The following is a 21,802-nucleotide window of genomic DNA, read 5'->3' as shown; positions in this document are numbered from 1 at the left end:
TTCCCCCATGTCAGCATCCACTGTTGTTTATCTCCACTGGTGACTTCTCTCTCTCCCATGGAGCTGCATGCAGCATAGCTTTTTTCCAGCTTCCTGTCAGCTGGTCTACAGGGAAGAGGTTTTCAGCTCAGCTCCAGCAGGATTTCTCAGTGACCTTGCAGCCCAAGCATGTGGCATCTTCAGCAATATGTCATTTATTTTAAAAACTTATTTATTTACGTGTGTGTGTGTGTGTGTGTGTGTGTGTGTGTGTGCAAGGACCTCTTGTGCCATTTTTTTTGTGTCTGGCTTATGTGGGTAGTTTGGAAATTAAACCCAGGCTAAAAGACTTTGAAAGCACCTTTTATCCCGGCCATTTTCTCTGCCCACAGTGTAACATTTCCTTTTTTTTTTTTTTTTCCTGAGGTAGGGTCTCACTCCAGCTCAGGCTGACCTGGAATTCACTATTCTCAGGGTGAGCTAGAATTCTTGGCAATCCTCTGCCTCTCAAGTGCTGGTACTAAAGGCGTGTGCTACCATGTTGGACTTTGTTTTTTTCTTTTTTGGAAAGTTTTAAATTTTGAAGATTTTGGACCTCTAGGTCCAGCTCATCCCGGCCAGCCTCACACCTTTGTCTGTGGATTCTGAGGCTCAGCCTGATCCAGCAGGCACCCACACGGAGGCTCCTTCTGGCCATGGGACTGGCCCAGCTTTATCTAATGGGATGAACCTGGTTAAAGAGATTAGCACCCGCCTCCTGGGCCCTGCTTTTAATCCACAGCGTTCAAGCCGTCCCCTCCTTGGCTGGGAAGGGCACTGCAGACAGGACGGCCCAGACTGGCTCCCGCTTACCGCTACTGAGTCAACGGAGATCCCAGGCTGGGGGGAGGGGGTCTGGACATGGGCAACCCCCAAGGCAGCTCCCTGCAGCTTGGGCCATCGATGCCCTTCCCAAGACCCTGAGTGGTCCACCCCCCCACCCACCCAAATTCACTCAGGTTAGGAGTGGGAAGTGAAGCTGCAGGAAGGGCTGCCTGGACGGATCGGCCAGAATGGCGCTGCTGAAAGTCAAGTTTGACCAAAAGAAAAGGGTCAAGTTGGCCCAGGGGCTCTGGCTCATGAACTGGCTGTCTGTCTTGGCCGGCATCATTATCCTGAGCATGGGGCTATTCCTGAAGATTGAACTCCGGAAGAGGAGCGAAGTGATGAATAATGCAGAGAGCCATTTTGTGCCCAACTCCTTGATAGCCATGGGGGTACTGTCCTGCGTCTTCAACTCTCTGGCTGGCAAGATCTGCTATGATGCCCTGGATCCTGCCAAGTATGCCAAGTGGAAGCCTTGGCTGAAGCCGTACCTAGCTGTCTGTGTCCTCTTCAACATCCTCCTCTTCCTCGTGGCTCTCTGCTGCTTCCTACTGAGGGGCTCCCTGGAGAGCACCCTGGCTTCGGGCCTCAAGAACGGCATGAAGTATTACCGGGACACCGACACCCCAGGCAGGTGCTTCATGAAGAAGACCATCGACATGTTACAGATCGAGTTCAAGTGCTGCGGCAACAACGGCTTCCGGGACTGGTTCGAGATTCAGTGGATCAGTAACCGCTACCTGGACTTCTCCTCCAAGGAAGTCAAAGAGTGAGTAACCCCCAGGCCCGGGCCGCTGACTTCCCCACCCCATCCGGGCCTTTCCCTCTCTGCTGGGTGTACAAGTTACTACTGTGTGAGTGGAAATGCCAGTGTCCTAGCATGAGCATGGCAATTAACCTTTCTTGCTTTCTTTCTCTCTGTCTTTCTTTCTTCTTTTTATCCTCCTGCCTCCCAAGTGCTGGGATTAAAGGCCTGCACCACTTTCTTCCCTCCCTCCCTCCCTCCCTTCCTGAGAGAGACAGCATTATGGGCCCACCAGGACCTCCTGCTACTACAAACAACCTCCACATGCACGCACCAGTTTGTGCATCTGGCTTTATGTGTGTACTGCAGAATCAAATCTAGGCCATAAGGCTTTGCAATCAAGTGCCCTTAACTGCTGAGCCATCTCTCCAGCCCAAAAATGACAACTTTACATCATTCAACTTCATATCCGACTGCTTCATACCACAGAGCTCACATCTACTGCTAAGACCTAACTTGGTGATTGTCTTGTTCAGTTCCAGAAGCTTCCGTTTCTTTGTTTCCTGGTTTTTCAAGCTCCCCCCTCACGCCGCCCCCTCAAAGAGTCTGTCCCATATGGTGGAATTCAGTTCACAGCATCCTCCTGTGAAAACGGACCGTGACAGGGACAACCAGCTCTAGGCTGTGCTTTTGGCTCAGTGGTCAGCTGGCTTGTGTCCTTGCATAGGTCACTCGCCCCTGTGGGCCTCTGGTCACCCATCTTCCACATGAAGATACTAGAACCGGTGATCTTGGAGCCCACATCCCTATTGTGCCCGAATCTGGCATTCAGCGGTGCTCATTAAATGCCTGCTGGCATTTACTTTTGTTTCTTCTAGTAGCTCTTTGCTAAATGGCCTTTCGCTTGCCCCGCATCTACCTCCTGAGTGCTGATGTTACGTGGGTGTGTGTGGGGGGGTCCACCAAGCCTGGCTAGTGTTTACTTCTCAATCATGGTGGGCTGTGGGGAGACATTGTTAAGAAAATGAAAATGGGGCTGGAAAATGGCTTTTTGGCTAAGATAAGCCTAAGATTTAATTCCCCAGTACCCATGTAAACTAGATACACAAGGTGGCACATGTATCTGGAGTTTGTTGGCAGTGGCTAGAGGCCCTGAAGCACCCAGTCCCCCTCTCTCAAATAAAAATAAATTAATTTTTTAAAGGACTTTGGTTTTTGAGGTAGGGTCTCATCTAGCCCAGGGTGACCTGGAATTCACCCTGTATTCTCAGGGTAGACTCAAACACTCATGGCGATCCTCCTACCTCTGCCTCCCGAGTGTTGGGATTAAAGGTGTGTGCCACCACTCCCAGTTTCTAAATAAGATGTTTTTAAAAATTAGAAAATGTGGGCGGGAGAGATGGCTTAACGGTTAAGGCACTTGCCTGCAAAGCCGAGGGACCCAGGTTCAACTCCTCAGGACCCACATAAGCCAGATGCACAAGGTGGCTCATGTGTCTGGAGTTCCTCCGGCTTGGAGGCCCTGGTGCACCGGTATTCTCTCCCTCTCTGTCTCTCTCTCTCCCTCTCTTTCTCAAATAAATGAGTGAAAATTAGGAAATGAAAATGATGTTAGAGGTCGCCGGCCAGATGCTGGGCCAGGGAGAGAGCAAGCACCACGCCTGAGCCAGCAGCTCCTCCGCTGCTTCTCCGCGTCCCCCGCGCCCCGCGCTGCCCCGGCGGGCGCTACGTTACATTCCAGCGCAGTGGATTTTCCTCTGGGAACGTCTAGAGAATTCCGGGACGCTGGACGTGGATCGCGTGCCAGCATCGTTGAGTTCAGCTGCCCTCAGGTGGAGGGAAGTTAGAGTGAAGGTCACCACTTGGGATTCTATTTTCTCTGGGGATGGAGATTACAGCTACAAATCCTCAGCCAGGAGAGGATTGTGAGAGCTCAGCCCTTCCCAGATAGACAGGTCTTCGGGGACGGTGCAAGGTGGCATGATGTGCTTAAGTCACCCCAGAGGGTGTGAGGCCAGGGGCGCAAGCCGAATTCCTGAGGGGCGTGAGAGGCCAATCGTAGAAAACAGCTTTTGTGTGTGGATTTTTTTTTTCTCTTTTAAAATTATATATTTCTTATCTTTTTATTACATTATTATTGGTTTTTCTAAGTAAGGTCTCACTTTAGCCCAGACTGACCTAGAATTCACTATGTAGCCTGAGTGGCCTCAAACTCATGGTGATCCTCCTACCTCTGTCTCCTGAGTGCTGGGGTTAAAATCATGTGCCACCATGCCCAGCTTATTTTTATTTTTTATTTTATTTATTTTTTAAATGTGGGTGGAGATTGGATTCTCTCTTTTTTAATTAATTAATTTATTTATTTGAGAGAGTCAGAGAGAGAGAGAGAGAGGGACAGGCAGACAGACTAAGAGAATGGGCATGCCAGGTCCTCCAGCCACTGCAAACGGAACTCCAGATGCATGTTCCACCTTGTGCATCTGGCTTATGTGGGTCCTGGGGAATTGAACCTGGGTCCTTTGGATTTGCAGAAAAACGCCTTGACTGCTAAGCCATTCCTCCAGCCCTATTTTTATTTTTTAAAAGAATTTTTATTTATTTATTTGTGAGAGAGAGAGACAGAGGGAGAGAGAGAGAAAGAGAGAGAGAGGGAGGGAGGGAAAGGGTATGGGCACACCAGGACCTCTTGCTGCTGCAAATGAACTTGAGATGCATGCACCACTTTGCATCTGGTTTTATGTCGGTACTAGATAATTAAATCTGGGCCAGCAGGCTTTGCAAGCAAATACCTTTAATACTGACCCATCTCCTCTGCCAGATTTTTCTCTTGTTTAAATAGTTACTGAATGCAAACTCTCTCCCTCCACCTCCAGTGCTGGGAATCAAACTTGGGGGTTTGGGCATGGTAGGCAAGTGTCTTTCCACTGAACCATATTCAAAGTTACCCCTTGGCCCTCTGCTTTCCTTCCCTCCCTCTTCCTTTCTACCCTTCTCCTTCTGTTCTTTGCACATGCTAGGCCACTGGTGTCCCTGTGAAGGACACCTCAGCTCACGGACATCTGTTTTGTTTTGATTTTGAGAGATACAGAAATTTATTTCTGTTTAAGAGTGGACAAATGACCCAGGTCACTCTGCTCCCAAATTCCATTTAGTTCAATCAAAGCATTGACTTGTTGGGGTAAACTGATCCTAATTCCATTACCTGGAGGAGCGTTTCTCCATCGCACACACAAACATACGGTATCACTATTAAGAGGGGGGAAAATAGGACGTTTTAGCCGGATCCGTACCCAACACTGATAGATGGCCTTAACTTTTCCACATTTCACTCTCGTTTACGTAACTACGGAATAAATGCCATCAGGTGTAAACTGGTTATACATCATTTGCATAATATTCATTATGATCCTGTGTAACAGCTGCATAGTATTCCACTGAATACACCCAGATGTTGGGGATTGGTCTTTTTTTTTTTTCCAAGATCGGGTCTCACTCTAGCCCAAGCTGACCTGGAATTCACTGTTATTTCAGGATGGCCTAGTACTCACAGCGACCCTCCTACCTTTGCCTGGTAGGGGGTTGGTCCTATTAACTATTGCTATAAGTAACTCTGGAGTGGGCGTCTCTCAGCCTCTGTTCTCTTAGTGCGTATTGACTAGATCTGGACATCACTTTGCATAAGGTCTTAAGACTTAACTGGGGCTGGATGTGGAATCTCAGTACTCTACTGGGGAAGGGGAGGCAGAGGAAGGAGGATCACCGGGAGTTCAAGACCACCCTGAGACTCCATAGTGAATTCCAGGTCAGCCTGGGCTGGAGTGAGACCCTACTTCAAAAAACAAAACGACACAAAAGAAATCATTTCTGTCTCTCATCTTCACTGTTTCATGTAGGAGGATTTACATACTTGTGAACAGCGTTTCCAAACCCTCCCCTGCCTGAAAGGTGTAAAAGCAGAGAAGTGGGGAAGGAGTCTTTTTCTTGGATTTTCTCAGGGTATCCTCAGGGTAGAAGCCATTTCTTTCATTTTTTTTTTTTTTCTTTTTGTTTTTTGGAAGTAGGGTCTTGCTCTAGCCCAGGCTGACCTAGAATTCACTATGGAGTCTCAGGGTGGCCTCGAACTCATGGTGATCCTCCTACTTCTGCCTCCCAAGTGCTGGGATTAAAGGCGTGTGCCATCATGCCTGGCTAGAAGCCATTTCTTTTGGCTCATGTCTGTGTTTGCGGTGTGCATTCAGCAGCCAGGCATTGGCTTTGGGGTTCACCTCAGGAGATCACCACCTTTTTTTCCCCAAAAATATTATATTTATTTATTAACAAAGAGAGAGAGAGAAGGCTGGGCATGGTGGCGCACACCTGTGATCTCAGCACTTAGGAGGCAGAGGTAGGAGGATCACCGTGAGTCCGAGGCCACCCTGAGACTCCATAGTGAATTCCAGGTCAGCCTGGGCTAGAGTGAGACCTTGTAAAGGAACTCCAGATGTATGTGCTACTTTACATGGGTACTAGGGAATCAAACCTGGGCCTTTAGGTTTCACAGGCAAGCACTTAACCACTAAGCCATCTCTCCAGCCCCTACGCCCAGCTCGTATATGGATACTGGGGATCTGGATTCAGGTCCTCAAGTTTGCATGACAAGTGCTTTACCCTCTCCACAGCCTCCTTCCCCACCAGGGGTTAGGATTCTAATGGCAAAGAGGCTCTAAAAGGGGGGCCTTGTTATTATCGAACAGGATTGTTTTTGCTTATTTATTTATTTTAGTTTTTCGTTTTGTTTTTTGAAGTAGGGTCTCACTCTAGCTCAGGCTGACCTGGAATTCAGTATGTAGTAGTCCCAGGGTGGCCTTGAACTCACGGCGATCCTCCTACCTCTGCCTCCTGAGTGCTGGGATTAAAGGTGTGTGCCACCACACCCAGCTTTTATTTATATTTTTATTTGAGAAGGAGAGAGAGAGAGAGAGAGAGAATTGGTGCTCCAGGGCCTCAGCCACTGAAATTGGACTCCAGACCCTTGCGCCACCTAGTGGCTATGTGCCACCTTGAGCTTGCCTCACCTCTGGCTTACTTGGGATCTGGAGAGAGATGGAACATGGGTCCTTAGGCTTTGCAGGCAAGCGCCTTAACCACTAAGCCATCTCTACAGCTCTGGGTTTTCTGTTTGTTTTCTGAGTGAGTGTCTCGCTTTAGCCCAGGCTGACCTGGAACTCACTATGTAGCCCAGGCTGGCCTTGAATGTATGGCAATCCTCCTTCCTCTGCCTCCTGAGTGCTGGGATTAAAGGCGTGGGTCACCACACTTGGCTACCAGGAACTTTAGAAAAGGAATTCTTTTCTTTTCCCATCAAATTTGGCATCAACAGTAAAAGGGCTGGGATGAGTTTCATGTCCTCGTGGGCTGGGAGACTTGGGGGAGGTGATCCCAGGAGTGGGGGGCTTCTCAGAGGAAATCAAGTCTAAAGCACAAGGCTGACCTAGGCTCGTGGGAGTGGCCTGTGGTTTTAGATCTGGAGCAGCTCTGTGCATTCTGGGCAAATGCCTGCCAGGGCGAGGTTGGAGCAGTGAGCCTGGCACTGCCCAGTATCTCCAGTCTGGCTCCTGACAGGGGACACTGGGTTCCTGTGTCTGGGGTTCTCCAGCGTGGCCTCAGGAAACACGCAGGAAAGAACTGGCTGTGGAGATTTCTCAGGGGCACAAGTGAATGAATGAATGCTCACCGGCTGACAGAAACCTAAGTTATCCAGGGAGCTTTGGTGGGGGTAAAGGGCACCCCTTCTTTCTTATTTATTTTTTCGTGTATGTGCGTGCATGTGCTTGAGTGTCTAGGTACACGTTTGAGGGTGTGCATGCATTTGTACGCGTGTGGCAGTCAGAGGATAAGCTGTTGTTCCTCAGGGACCATCCTCTTTGAAAATAAACAACAGAGCCAGGTGGGACCCTACCTTGAACCCCCCCCCCAAAAAAAAAACATTTTGGGAGGAATTTTTTCCCCTTCAGATTTGTTTGTTGTTTTGTTTTGTTTTTTGAGGTAGGGTCTCACTCTAGCCCAGGCTGACCTGGAATTCACTATGGAGTCTCAGGGTGGCCTCAGACTCACAGCCATCCTCCTACCTCTGCTGGAATTAAAGGTGTGTGCTATTGCGCCTGGCTCCCTTCAGATATTTTTCATTTATTTTATTATTTTATCTATCTATTATTATTTTGTTATTTTATTTATGTATTTGATAGAAGAGAGAGAGAAGAGAGTCATAGAGAGAGAATGAACACACCAGGGCCTCTAGCCACTGCAAATGAACTACAGATGCACGTGCCACCTTGTGCATCTGGCTTTATGTGGGTCCTTGGTTGTTGAATCTGACTCCTTTGGCTTTGCAGGCAAGTGCCTTAACCATGAAACAATCTCTCCAGCCCACCCCCTTTTTTTAGGTAGGATCTCTCTCTAGCCCAGGCTGACCCGAATTCAACTATGTAGTCTCAGGGTGGCCTCAAACTCATGGTGATCCTCCTGCCTCTGCCTCCCTAGTGCTAGGATTAAAGGCGTGCGCCACCACCCCAAGCTCCTCTCTTGGCCTTCTGTTTTGTTCTGTCCATGGCATTCCCCACAGATGCACTGAGAGGAAGGCCTCAGAGATGAGGTTGGAAAACCATCTGTGGATGGCAACTGGATGCCAGTGCTTTTGAGTTGGCACCTCAGATAAGTGGGATGTGAACCCCCCAAATCAGAACCCCCTCAGGCTCAGTGGACTCCCCTGGAATAGTAAATAGGACTGTCATTGTGCTTATACAGGGTGCCCACAGAGAGGCTTCCTTCAGAGCCTGGTCCTCAGCGTAGGTTATCAAGAAGATAATTTGGGGCCAGGCGTGGGGGTGCACGCCTTTAGTCCCAGCACTCGGGAGGCAGAGGTAGGAGAATCACTGTGAGTTTGAGGCCAGCCTGAGACTACATGGTGAATTCCAGGTCAGCTTGGGCTAGCCTGAGACTCTACCTCAAAACACCAAAAAAAAAAAAATCTGTCCTCAACCAGTGCTTTCTTTATTTTATTTTAGGGGTGTGCCTCTTCCATCACCCTAGGGGTCCTTGAGAGGGCGCCAAGCTCAGTGGAGGCGGAGCTTCTCATGCTTTCATATCCCTGTTCCCTCCCCCCCATCTTGTTTACTAAGGGTCTGCCCTCCTTCCAGCCACAGATTAAGGCCTCACTCACCTCTTAAGACAAAGCCAGGCAGCCCAGAGCAACTTAAGCTGTGAGCTGGTTATTTATATCAGTATTCCATGGGCTACAGAGTTGTTCTGCTTGGGGTCACTGAAAGGCCTTGATTAAGATATGACCCGTGGAGCCAGGTGTGTTGGTGCACGCCTTTAATCCCCAAACTGGGGTGGCAGAGGTAGGAGGATCACCATGAGTTCGAGGCTACCCTGAGACTACATAGTGAATTCCAGGTCAGCCTGAGCTAGAGTGAAACGTACCTCAAAAAATAAACCAACAAACAAAACAAATACGATCTGTGGCCACACACACACACATATACACACTCTTTAATGCCAACAGGAAGGCAGAGGTAGGAGGATCACTGTGAGTTCGAGGCCAGCCTGGGACTACAGAATGAGTGCCAGGTCACCCTGGGCTAGAGTGAGACCCTCCCTGGAAAAAAAAAAACACAACACCTGTGTTTTAGGCCACTCCCCCATGGTCTAGTCATGTCCAAGTTTTTCCGGAGAGACAAATATAATTTAGTGGGCGAGTCAATGAATCATGTGGGAGAGACACACGGGCGTGGGTGGAAAGGGACTGCTGGGGAACGCGGCCACTCTTTTGACCTCTGGACGTCACCTGCCCATTTGAATTTCCTTTTCTTTTTTTCAAGGTGGGATCTCACTCCAACCCAGGCTGATCTGGAACTCACTAGGTAGTCTCAGGCTGGCCTCGAACTCACAATGATCCTTCTACCTCTGCCTCTATGCTGCTGGGATGAAAGCTGTCTGTGAGCCGCATTTGAAAGGTTAGGACGTAAGAAACCGACCAGCATGTGGTGCAGAGTCAATGCCAAGTCCGCCTACAGCAAAGCTCTGTCTCCCTGCCTCTTTCTCCCCCCTCCTCTTTCTTTTCTCTCTCTCTCTCTCTCTTTTTTTCTTCTTTCTTCTGAGGTAGAGCCTCATTCTAGCCCAGGCTGACCTGGTACTCTGTACTCCCAGACTGGCCTCAAACTCACAGTGACCCTCCTAAATGCTGGTATTTAAGGCGTGTGCCACCATGATGTCTGACTCTTTTTCTTTCCTTCCTTCTTTTCTTTTTTCTTTCTTCCTTCCTTCCCTTCCTCCCTCCCTCTCTCTCTCCCTTTCATCTTCCTTCCTTCCTTTCTTCCTTCCTTCCTTCCTTCCTTCCTTCCTTCCTTCCTTCCTTCCTCCCTCCCTCCCTCCCTCCCTCTCTCTCTCTCTCTCTCTCTTTCTCTCTTTCTTTCTTTCTCCCTTCCTTCTTTCTCTATCCCTTCTCTTTCTCTCTTTCTTTCTCTGCTTATCACTTATTTGAAGATTTCTTGAGCACGTAAGACATAAATTACCTAAGTGGTGGGGGGAAGGCGTAGGAAGGAGGATCCCCAGTCTAAGGGAAACATGCCTGTGTCCTGGGGAGCAGGTCTTGTCCGCTGGGGTTAGAGATGGGGGGTGGGGGTGGGGGGGAGGTGGAGAGAGAGGATGGCACCGCGGATCCTCTGCTACTTTCATTCCTAGATCTGCCCCTCACTTCCGACACACATATTATGTGTAAAGTGTATGAGACAGGGGTGCACTGTACCTCAGTTTAGGAACACATGGGGGGTGGTCTAAGGTTGGGTGATGGTGGCTAGGCAATGGTGTCTTGGGGCAGGGGGGCTAATTATGATTTTTTTTTTTTCCACAAGGTAGGGTCTCACTGTAGTCCAGGCTGACCTGGAATTCACTATGTAGTCTCAGGGTGGCCTCGAACTCATGGAGATCCTCCTACCTCTGCCTCCTGAGTGCTGGGATTAAAGGCGTGCGCCACCTCGAGTAAATTCTGACGCAACAGGGAAGTGAGGTAGCAACTGTTGTGGGTTGGTCTTTGGCTTCCTGTCTTGCTTCAGGTGAAGCTCTGTCCTGCTCAGAAACTCACTTCCTCAGGGACAAAAGACCTGTGGTTTTTAGGGTCCTCTCTGGAGAGTTCTAAGGGAAGAGCAGCCAACATTTCCGGATAGCCTAGGGAATGCCAGACATGGTGGAATGTGTGTCTTGCGTGTCTTGTTACGTGAGAGGTGATAGGGTCGTGGCCGCTCACACAGTTCCAGAAAGGTCATACCCAAAAGTTTGCTCTGCCACATCCCACACCTGCTCTGGGAAAGGCTCCAGAGAGTACTGTGCTGGAAGGGAGGCTTCTAGGGTCAAGTGAAAAAAAGAAAAAAAAAAAACCAAAAAAAACAGCAATAGCATTTTAGTCAAGAAGGCTTGGAGGGATCTCAGAGATGAAATTCTCCTGCGTGCTCCCAGGGCCTCTGGGCCCTCAAGGGGGTGTGGGAGGTGCAAGGTGAGGCGTGGGCACGGCTGGCAAGGGCGGCCTCCTCCTCATGCCTCGATGGGATGTGGCATCCTAAGGGAGAAAGATGGCAGGGACGGGACAAGGTCACCCACAGACAGGGTGGGTGTCTGTTCTAGAAATTTACTATCTACATATATTTCTTTTCTTTTATTTGTTTATTTTAAAATAGTATTTATTTATTTATTTTTGTTTTTGTTCCAGGTAGGGTTTCACTCTAGCCCAGGCTGACCTGGAATTCACTATGTAGTCTCGGGGGGCCTCGAACTCACCAAAATCCTCCTCCCTCTTCCTCCCAAGTGCTGGGATTAAAGACGTGTGCAACCACACCCAGCCCTATTTATTTATTTGAGAGAGAGAAAGAGAGAGAGAGAGAGAGAGACAGAGGCAGAGAGAGGAGAGACAGAATGGACATGCCAGGGCCTCCAGCCATTGCAAACAAATTGCAGAAGCATGAGCCAGTTTATGCATTTTGCTTATGTGGGTCCTGGGGAATCGAACCTGAGTCCTTTGGCTTTACAGGCAAGTGTTTTAACTGCTAAGCCATATCTCCAGTCCTATTTTTTTTTTTTTTTATATCAAGGTATGGTCTCACTCTAGTCCAGGCTGACCTGAAATTCACTATGTAGTATCAGGGTGGCCTCGAACTCATGGCAATCCTCCTACCTCTGCCTCCCGAGTGTTGGGATTAAAGGCATGCGCCACCTTGCCCAGCAGTCCTATTTCTTTTCTTTAAAAAATTTTATTTATTTATTTGAGAAAGAGAGGCAGATAGAGAATGGGTGCACTAGGGCCTCTAGCCACTGCAAACAAACTCTAGACACATGCACACCATCCTTGTGTACCTGACTTTATGTGAGTACTGGGGAATTGAACCTGGATCCTTGGGCTTTTGTAGGCAAGTGCCTTAACTGCTGAGTAATCTCTCCAGCCCATAGATACATTTCCACCTGTACAAGAATCCACATCTATGTTTGAAGTAATAGGAGAATGGTTAAAAAAAAAAAAAAAAGTCCAAGTACCGATCAGTACAGAACTGGATAGAACATCATAGAAACGCCATGGGTCACCCACCAAATAGGCATGTCATGTAGCTCATGAAAACAACAAATGATGTGGGAGATTCACATGAAGGGAACAACCAGTTGAAGGACCCCAAAAGCCACAACACAAGGAAAAGGACACACACGCAAGTCTACCCTTGGCTGGACTTCCAGAAGTTGTTGTTCTCATTAGCTTATGCTAATGGTCGGGATGCCAAGGATGCTTCTTGGGTGCCCATATAGTTCTAAGGAAGAAAATATTAACAACTGGGCATGTGACACACACCTTTAATGCCAGCACTTGGGAAGCAGAGGTAGGAGAACTATTGTGAGTTTGAGGCCAGCCTGGGACTACAGAGTGAGTTCCAGGTCAGCCTGGGCTATAGTGAGACCCTACCTTGAAGAAAAGGTCAAAATAAAAAGCAAAACAAAGGGCTGGAGAGATGGCTTAGCAGTTAAGTGCTTGCCTGTGAAGCCTAAGGACTCTGGTTCGAGGCTTGATTCTATAGGACCCACGTTAGCCAGATGCACAAGGGGGTGCACGCATCTGGAGTTCATTTGCAGTGGCTGGAAGCCCTGGCGCGCCCATTCTCTCTCTCTCCATCTATCTGCCTCTTTCTCTCTCTGTCACTCTCAAATAAATAAATAAAAATGAACAAAAAAATTTTTTAAAAAAGCATAACAAAGCCAGGCATGGTGGTGCATGCCTTTAATCCCAGCACTTGGGAGGGAGGCAGAGTTAGGAGGATCACCATGAGTTTGAGGGCACCCTGAGACTACACAGTGAATTCCAGGTCAGCCTGAGCTCTTAGAGTGTGACCCTACCTTGAAAAACCAAATAAATAAATAAAAATAAAATGAAAAATAAAAACATAACAAGACAGGTTGATAGCTTGAATTTACCTTGAATCATAATTCCTTTGCTCCCTATGTGCCTTAAAACCAAAGTGAGTTATTTCTTGATGCTGATATGTAAAGCCTGCTAATAAAAGCCTGCGTAGTCTGGGTGTGGTGGCGCAAGCCTTGAATCCCAGCACTCGGGAGGCAGAGGTAGGAGGATCGCCTTGAATTTGAAGCCACCCTGAGACTACATAGTGAATTCCTAGTCAGCCTGGGCTAGAGGAAGACCCTTCCTTGAATAAACAAAAGTAGAATAAAACAAAAGCCTGTGGGCTGGAGAGATGGCTGAACAGTTAAGGTGCTTGCTTGCAAAGCCTGACAGCCTGAGTTCAATTCCCCAGTAACCATGTAAAGCCAGATGTATCTGGCTTTTTTTGTTTGTTTGCAGTGGCAAGAGGATCCTCGTGCACCCATTATCTCTTTCTGCTTGCAAATAAATAAATAAAAATATTAAAGCTAAAAAAAAAAAAAAAACTCAGCTGGGCATGGTGGTGCATGTCTTTAATCCCAGCATTTGGGAGGTAGAGGTAGGAGGATCACTGTGAGTTCGAGGCCATCCTGAGACTCCATAGTGAATTCCATATCAGCCTGGATTAGAGTGCGAGACTACCTCAAAAAAAAAACCAACCAAAGCCGGGCATGGTGGCACATGCCTTTAATCCCAGCACTCAGCGGGAGGCAGAGTTAGGAGGATCGTCATGAGTTCAAGGCCACCCTGAGACTACAGAGTTAATTTCAGGTCAGCCTGGACCAGAGTGAGACCCTACCTTGAAAAACCAAACCCGCCCCCCCCAAACAAACAAACAAAATCATAGAACAAACAAACAAAATCATAGAAGTTAAATACCAACATCTTTTTTTTTTTTTTTTTTCAAGGTAGGGTCTCACTCTAGCCTAGGCTGACCTGGAATTCACTATGGAGTCTCAAGGTGACCTTGAACTCACAGGATCCTCCTACCTCTGCCTCCCGAGTGCTGGGATCAAAGGCGTATGCCCCGCAATGGACATCTTTTTTTTTTTTTTTTAATATTTTTTTGTTCATTATTTATTTATTTATTTGAGAGTGACAGACACAGGGAGAAAGACAGATGGAGGAGAGAGAGAGAGAATGGGCACGCCAGGGCTTCCAGCCACTGCAAACGAACTCCAGACGTGTGCGCCCCCTTGTGCATCTGGCTAACGTGGGACCTGGGGAACTGAGCCTCGAACCGGGGTCCTTAGGCTTCACAGGCAAGCGCTTAACTGCTAAGCCATCTCTCCAGCCCGACATCTTTTTTTTTTTTTTGCTTTTGTTTGTTTGGCCTCAAACTCACAATGATCCTCCTACCTCAGCCTCCCAAGTGCTGCAGGGATTAAAGATATACGGGCCTTTAAAAGACACATTTTTCTTCTTTTTAAACAATAAACACCTTTATTACCTGGACTAAGGATGGTTTAATTTGCCGTTCCGGGCGTTGATGCTCCTCAGCTAGAACTCCAGCTCCTTGTCCTCCAGCACATAGGCATCTGCCCGGCCACCCTGGCCAGGTCTCAACGCGGGGCGGGCCACAAACTTGCCATGCAGAAACTGTTCCTCCAGCGGAGGGCTGATTTTGGCATTCTTTTTCCTTTCATCATATCTCTTTTGAACCTTCTTTGATCATTTTTTGTTAAAAATCTGTTCCTCCTCAGGAGTCAGCTTGGCCCACTTCTTGTGACCCAGGGATTTTTTGTTTTGTTTTTGTTTTTCAAGGTAGGGTTTCACTCTAGCTCAGGCTGACCTGGAACTCAAGGCGATCCTCTTAATCTCTGCCTCCCGAGTGCTGGGGTTAAAGGCGTGTGTCACCACCATGCCTTTTGACCTTTCTTTCTTTTTTTTTTTTTTGATGTAGGGTCTCCTAGCCCAGGATGACCTAGAACTCTGTAGCCCCAGCGAATTTACAGGACATCATGGCATACACCTTTAATCCCAGCACTTGGAAGGCAGAGGTAGCTGTGAGTTCAAGGCTAGCCTAGGATACAGTGTGAGTTACAGGTCAGCCTGGGAGATCCTATCTAGAAAAACTCCAAAACCAAAAGAAAAACCTCACATGAGTGTAGAATTTTATTTTTTGTTTTCCGAGGTAGGATTTCACTGTGGCCCAGGCTGTCCTGGAATTCACTATGTAGTCTCAGGATGGCCTCAAACTCTTGGCGATCCTCCTACCTGTGCCTCCCGAGTGCTGGGATTAAAGGCATGCGCCACCAAGCTCAGCTCTGTGGTGTAGAAATGTAAAATTGCCAGGAGCTTGGCTTGTCAGCATGGAGATCTGAGTCCGGGCAGGTAAGGAGCTCCTCCTACCGCTCACAAAGCTTACAAAGACCGAGTCTGTGCCGGCCCGGGGCTTCACGCCCCACCTCCACACAGGCCTTGGGCCAGAGCACATCTTCTGGAAATGTTTGGTTGCAAGGGGACTTGGTCATGAGTGACCCATGAGTGGGGAGTGTGAGTTAGACAGCAGGTTGACAGCCAACTTCTTTTCCCTTCCTTCCTACCTCCCTTTCTTCCTTTCTCTTTCCCTCCCTTCCTCTCTTTCTTTTGATTTTTTGAGGTAGGGTCTTGCTCTAGCCCAGGCTGGCTTGGAATTCACTATGTAGTTAGTATCAGGCTGGTCTCAAACTCACAGCAATCCTACCTCTGCCTCCCTAATGTTGGGATTATTTATTTATTTACTTATTTGAGAGAGAGAGAATGGCTTCCCTTCACTGCACACTCCAGACACACGTGCCACTTTGTGCATCTGGCTTTGACATGGGTACTGGGGATTTGAACCCCATCAGGCTTTACAAGCAAGGGGCGAGCCATCTCTCCAATAAGGGCTAGATTCTGGTAGTCGTAAATGCTGGGGAGAACCTCAGCCAGGGCCATCTGTCCTTCCTGTCAGCCTGGCATCGTTTGGAGAAGTTCTTGGGGACTGACGCGGATGTTGGCGGGGGCGGGGAGGACCGGGCCAAGCCTGACCGAGGCTCTGTCTGCTTCTCCCGCAGCCGCATCAAGAGCAACGTGGATGGGCGCTACCTGGTGGACGGCGTCCCCTTCAGCTGCTGCAACCCCAACTCGCCGCGGCCGTGCATCCAGTACCAGCTCACCAACAACTCGGCTCACTACAGCTACGACCACCAGAGCGAGGAGCTCAACCTGTGGCTCAGGGGCTGCAGGGCTGCCTTGCTCAGCTACTACAGCAGCCTCATGAACTCCATGGGGGTCGTCACGCTCCTCATCTGGCTCTTTGAGGTAGGCGGGGAGGAGGAAGGGCCACCCCACTCAGGTGGAATGGGGTGGAGACAGCACATCTTCCTGGGCTCCAGGCCTTTCAACCTGGCTGTGATTCAGAGTACTGGCCTTGAACGTCAGTGGAGCTAATTTGTTTCCGCATTGGTAAGGACTACTGGCCTATATTCACAGCCCTCCTATTATTTTTTTTTTGGGGGGGGGGTGGAAGCAGGGTTGTTCTTTTTATACTTTTTTTTTTTTTTTTTTTTTGAGGTAGGGTCTCGCTGTAGGCCAGGCTGACCTACAATTCATTATGTAGTCTCAGGGTGGCCTTGAACTACCTATGCCTCCTGAGTGCTGGGACTAAAGGTGTGCACCACCACGCTGGGCTATTTATTTGAGAGAGAGAAAGAGAAAGAGACAGATATATACAGAGAGCACATGCAAGAGATGCGCCAGGGCCTCCAGCCACTACAAATGAACTCCAGACACATGCACCGCTTGGTGCATCTGGCTTACGTGGGAACTGGGGAATTGAACCTGGGTCCTTAGGCTTTGCAGGTAAGTGCTTTAACCACTAAGCCATCTCTCCAGCCCTCCTATTACTCTTGTTTTGGGGAGGGGGCTGTTCTTTTGATACAATGTCTCATGTAATCTTGGCTGGCTTTGAATTAGCTATGTAACTGAGGATGGCCTTGAACTCTGGATCCTCCTGCATCTACCACCCAAGTTTTGGCATGACAGGCATCCACCCTTGTGCCTAGCTTGTATGTAGGTATGTATTTATTTATTTATGAGTTCATTTGAAACTGAGTCTCCTGTATCCCAGACTGACCTTGAACTCCCTAATTAGCTGAGAATGACCTTTCAACTTAAAAAAAAATTATTTATTTGAGCTAGGCATGGTTTCACACACACCTTTAATCCCAGCACTCAGGCAGGAGGCAAAGGTAGAGGACCTCTGTGAGTTCCAGGCCACCCTGAGACTGCACAGTGAATTCCAGATCAGCTTCCAGATCAGCCTGGGCTAGGTGAGAGCCTACCTTCAAAAGCCTCCCCCCCAAAAACCAAAAAAACTCTTCATCAGAGAGAGAATTTGGGCACACTAGGACCTCCTGCTAGGGCAAACAAACTGCAGATGTATGTACCACTTTATAAGTCTGGCTTTATGTGAGTACTGGGGAATCAAACCCAGGCCATCAGGTTTTGAGAAACAAATGCCTTTAACTGCTGAGCCATCTTTCCAGCCCAGGGTGGTCTTGAACTCACAGAGATCCTCTTACCTCTGCCTCCCGAGTGCTGGGATTAAAGGTATGCACCACCACACCTGGCTCCCTTGTTTTAATTTTTTAAAAATATTTTTATTTACTTATTTTCTAGCAGAGAGGGATAGAGAGGAGAGAGAGAGACAGACAGACAGAATGGGCATGCCAGGGCCTCCAGCCACAGAAAATGAACTCTAGACGCACGTGCCATTTTGTGCATCTGGTGTCACATGGGGACCCAACCAGGTCATTAAGCTCTGTAGGCAAGTGTCTTAACTGCTGCGCCATCTCTCCAGCAACTTTAGTTTTTTTTTTTTTTTAATTATTTATTTAAAAATATTTTATTTTTATTTATTTGACAGAGAAAGAGGGAGAGACACAGAGAATAGGCACACCAGGGCCTCCATTCCCTGCAAACAAACTCAACATATGCGTCCCCTTGTGCATCTGGCTTATGTGAGTCCTGGGGTATCAAACCTGGGTCCTTTGGCTTTGCAGGCAAGCATCTTAACTGCTAAGCCATCTCTCTGCCCCCTGGTTTTAATTTTTTGTTTTTGTTTTTTGAGGTAGGGTTTTTACTCTAGCCCAAGGTGATCTGGAATTCACTATGGAGTCTCAGGGTGGCCTTGAAGTCATGGCGATCCTCCTGCCTCTGCCTCCCGATTGCTGGGATTAAAGGTGTGCGCCACCACACCTGGCTTCTTTGAGTCTCTCCTGCAGTGCCGTGGAAATTCACTGGTGTACTTGCCCATGCCCACCTCTTGTGACAGAGTGACCATGTCACCTGGGAAGGCTCCCTTTAGTGTCTAGGCAGAGGCACTGTTCTCATGGCGGTTAACCAGTGATGGTTCCTTAAGGAAGTCTTGGGAATGAGGAAGTGGAGTGAAGAGAGCCTATGGCCAGAAGGTTTGAAGGTCACAGCTCTCCAAACCCATGAAAAGAGGACTGTTGAAAAGGACAGCCAAAGACAGTGGGAAAGCCAGACATGGTGGCGCATTTAATCTTAGCACACGGGAGGCTGAGGTGAGAGGATCACAATGAGTTCAAGGCAGGCTTGGGCTACAGAGTGAGCTGCAGGTCAGCTTGGGCTAGAGCGAGACACTGCCTCAAGTCAGGAGCTGTAGGCTGGGGAGATGGCTTAGTGGTTAAGGTGTTTGCCTGCGAAGCCTAAGGACCACGGTTCGAGTCCCCAGGTCCCACATAAGCCAGCTGCACAAGGGGGCACATGCATCTGGAGTTCATTTGCAGTGGCTGAAGGCCCTGGTGTGCCCATTCTCTCTTTCTCTCTATCTGCCCCTTCCTCTTTCTCTCAAATAAATACATTAAAAAAATAAAAATAAATAAAATAAGGAGGGGCTAAAGAGATGGCTTAGCAGTTAAGGTGCTTCCCTGAAAAGCCAAAGGACCTAGGTTCAACTCCCCAGGACTCATGTAAGCCAGAGGCACAAGGTAGCACATGCATCTGGAAGTTCATTTGAGCAGCTGAAGGCCCTGGTGTGCCCATTCTCACTCTACCTGCCTCTTCCCCCCTCAAATAAATAAATTAGAACAAACAATCACCAAATGTCAGTGGAATTTCACTCTTACCAGCCAGCTCAGCTCTGTGGAAGACTAGCCCACTGGTCCCTGCTCACTGGGGACGGAGTTGGAACACCTCCAACTTTTCCTTGAGCATTGGGCACAAGGGTACCTGATTCTGACCTTAGCCTTAACCTCTTATACTTCACAATTCAGTCAGGAGGTGACATGAAACCTATGAACCACAGGAAGGCCATGACTAAGTGTAGAGTTCACATTGCAATGGATCTCTTTCAGGAGAGCTGAGGGGATCAGAGTGGATGCCCTCAGGCCTTGAAGACTTCCTGGAAGAGGTGGTTTCTTTCATGTGAAATATTTTAGTAAGCCATGCAGGGAACTTGGGTAGACATATGTGGCTAACGGAATAAAAGCAATACTTACGGACTGGAGACATGTCTCAGCTTGTGCTTGCCTGCCATGCCGAATCATCCAGGTTTCATTCCCTAGTACCCCACATAAAGCCAGATGTACAAAGTAGTGCATGTGTCTGGAGTCCGTTTGCAGTGGCTAGAGGCCCTGGCGCACACATTCTCTCTCTCTCTCTCCCCTTGCAAGTAAATAAAGTTTTTATTATTTATTTATTTTTGGTGTTTCGAGGTAGGGTCTCACTGTAGCCCGGGCTGACCTGGAATTCACTATGTAGTCTCAGGCTGGCCTCAAATTCATGGCGATCCTCCTGCCTCCTGAGTGCTGGGATTAAAGGTGTGCACCACCACACCAGTTTTGTTTGTTGTTGTTTTTTAAATATTTTTATTTTATTTTTATTTATTTGAGAGAGAGAGAGAGAATGAATGGGCACATCAGGGCCTCCAGATGCTGCAAACTCAAGATGTGTGCATCCTCTTGTGCATCTGGCTTACATGGGTCCTGGGAAATCGAACCTGGGTCCTTTGGCTTTGCAGGCAAGCACCTTAACAGCTAAGCCATCTCTCCAGCCCTGTTGTTGTTTTTAATTTATTTGTAAATTTTTTTTAAAGTAGTACTTACCAATCTAATAACCAACCACAGTGGATAGCTCTACTTGTCACAAAAGGCATCCTGTGCTCTACATGTTACAGGGACATCAGAGTGTTTCTGGGAGACAGTTTCTGTGTCCTCTTAACAAGTCTGCAAACCGGAAATGGGAGCCATAGCTTTGCAGTCTCCTGGCTGCTTAGGTGTGAAGCTAGGGCTCCTGTCTTGGCATTTTGGCACCAGAGGCTGCCACAGTGAATGCTAGTGAATAAATCCAAATGAGGCCTGACTCTCAGCCTCACTAGTCAAATAATGAAGTAAAGAGGAACCACGTAAGGGCTGGGGAGATGGCTCAGTGTTTAAAGGTGTTCAATTCCTAAGCTGGATGAAAAAAGTGGCCCAAGAATCTGGTCTACACACACACACACTCACACATATACATAAATAAATAAATTTTAAAAGACAGAGAGGAAGCCGGGCATGGTGGTGCATGCCTTTAATCCCAGCACTTGGGAGGCAGAGGTAGGAGGACTGCCTTAACCACTGAACCATCTCTTCAGCCCAAGACCTTGTTTTAAAAAAACAAAAACATGGCTGGGCATGATGGCACATACCTTTAATCCCAGCACTTGGGAGGCAGAGGTAGGAGGATCACCGTGAGTTCAAAGCCATCCTGAGACTACAATAGTGAATTCCAGGTCAGCCTGGGGTAGAGTGAGACCTTACCTCGAAAAAAAAAAAGTGGGGGGAGGAACTATACATCACAGAGTTTACAGAATGGAGGTGATGTTCCTTGCATCCCATAAAGTTGTGAACACTCCTATGTGCCAATGCACATTGGGCGGAGGAAGGCACCAAGGGGAACCCAGGACTGGTGTGTCTAGAATGTGTGTGTCGGGGGAGCAGGAGGAAGGGGAGGGGAGGTGTCAGGGAGCTCTCGAAAGGTTGAAGCTGAACGAGATGACTACAGAGGGCCAAGATGATAGAGAACAGTGCATGGTGAACACTTGGGGAATTTGAAAGGGAGGGGCTGGACAGGGAGAACCTGGGGCTCAGGTGAGGGTGGGGGAAGCAAGTACTGTGAGGACAGAGGCCAAGGTGGAGTGGGTCAGGCCTTTACTAACCTTGACTCTACAGAGAGGGGCTCTCCCACCAGTACCCCGTTTCCCCGACTCCCAGCCACGGCCTCCTCCACCTCCGTGCTGAGTGTCCTCTGTCCTCCCCAGGTGACCATCACCATAGGGCTGCGCTACCTGCACACGGCGCTGGAAAGCGTGTCCAACCCCGAGGACCCCGAATGTGAGAGCGAGGGCTGGCTTCTGGAGAAGAGCGTGTCCGAGACCTGGAAGGCCTTTCTGGAGAGTTTCAAAAACCTGGGCAAGGGCAACCAGGTGGAGGCCGAAGCGGCCGATGCGGGCCCGGCCCCGGAGGCCGGCTGACCGCTGCCCCGGGCTCCCGAGCGCTGTGTAGCGGACTCCAGGAAATGTGGATTTCCCCTCGTCCAGCTCAAAGTCCAAATCTCCCAAGAAGGCTGGCCACTTCACAGACGCTTCTTAATAGTGGCATGTCAAGTTCAGGGTCCCGACAGCAGGTGACCGGTATTTGTGGGATTGGCTGCCTCCAAATGTGAGTGAGTCTTCTGGTCTCGTGGGGCTGGCCAGTCCCCAGCCTCTTTTGTTCCTAGCAGGAGTCCAGCTCCACCCT

The 21,802-nt window shown here is 48.6% G+C and overlaps 2 protein-coding genes across 2 annotated transcripts in view; both read left to right on the top strand.

Annotated features, from left to right (window-relative positions):
* The window catches only part of Tbcc (tubulin folding cofactor C), a 34,287-nt gene extending 18,084 nt beyond the window's left edge, over positions 1–16,203 (top strand). The window contains exon 2 of the transcript XR_006638613.1: positions 16,076–16,203. The gene's annotated coding sequence lies outside the window, so the exon portion shown is untranslated. The remainder of the gene's footprint in view (positions 1–16,075) is intronic.
* Prph2 (peripherin 2) lies at positions 548–21,537 on the top strand. The gene is made up of 3 exons (XM_004649499.2): positions 548–1,612; positions 16,076–16,322; positions 21,325–21,537. The coding sequence occupies exons 1-3, from the start codon at positions 1,032–1,034 to the stop codon at positions 21,535–21,537; spliced, it is 1,041 nt and encodes a 346-aa protein (XP_004649556.1). The 5' UTR covers positions 548–1,031.
* Positions 21,538–21,802: the final 265 nt, after the last annotated feature.

Source organism: Jaculus jaculus, chromosome 8, assembly GCF_020740685.1.
Source record: "Jaculus jaculus isolate mJacJac1 chromosome 8, mJacJac1.mat.Y.cur, whole genome shotgun sequence".
NCBI classification, from domain to species: domain Eukaryota; kingdom Metazoa; phylum Chordata; class Mammalia; order Rodentia; family Dipodidae; genus Jaculus; species Jaculus jaculus.
This window is presented reverse-complemented; position numbering and strand designations above follow the sequence as displayed.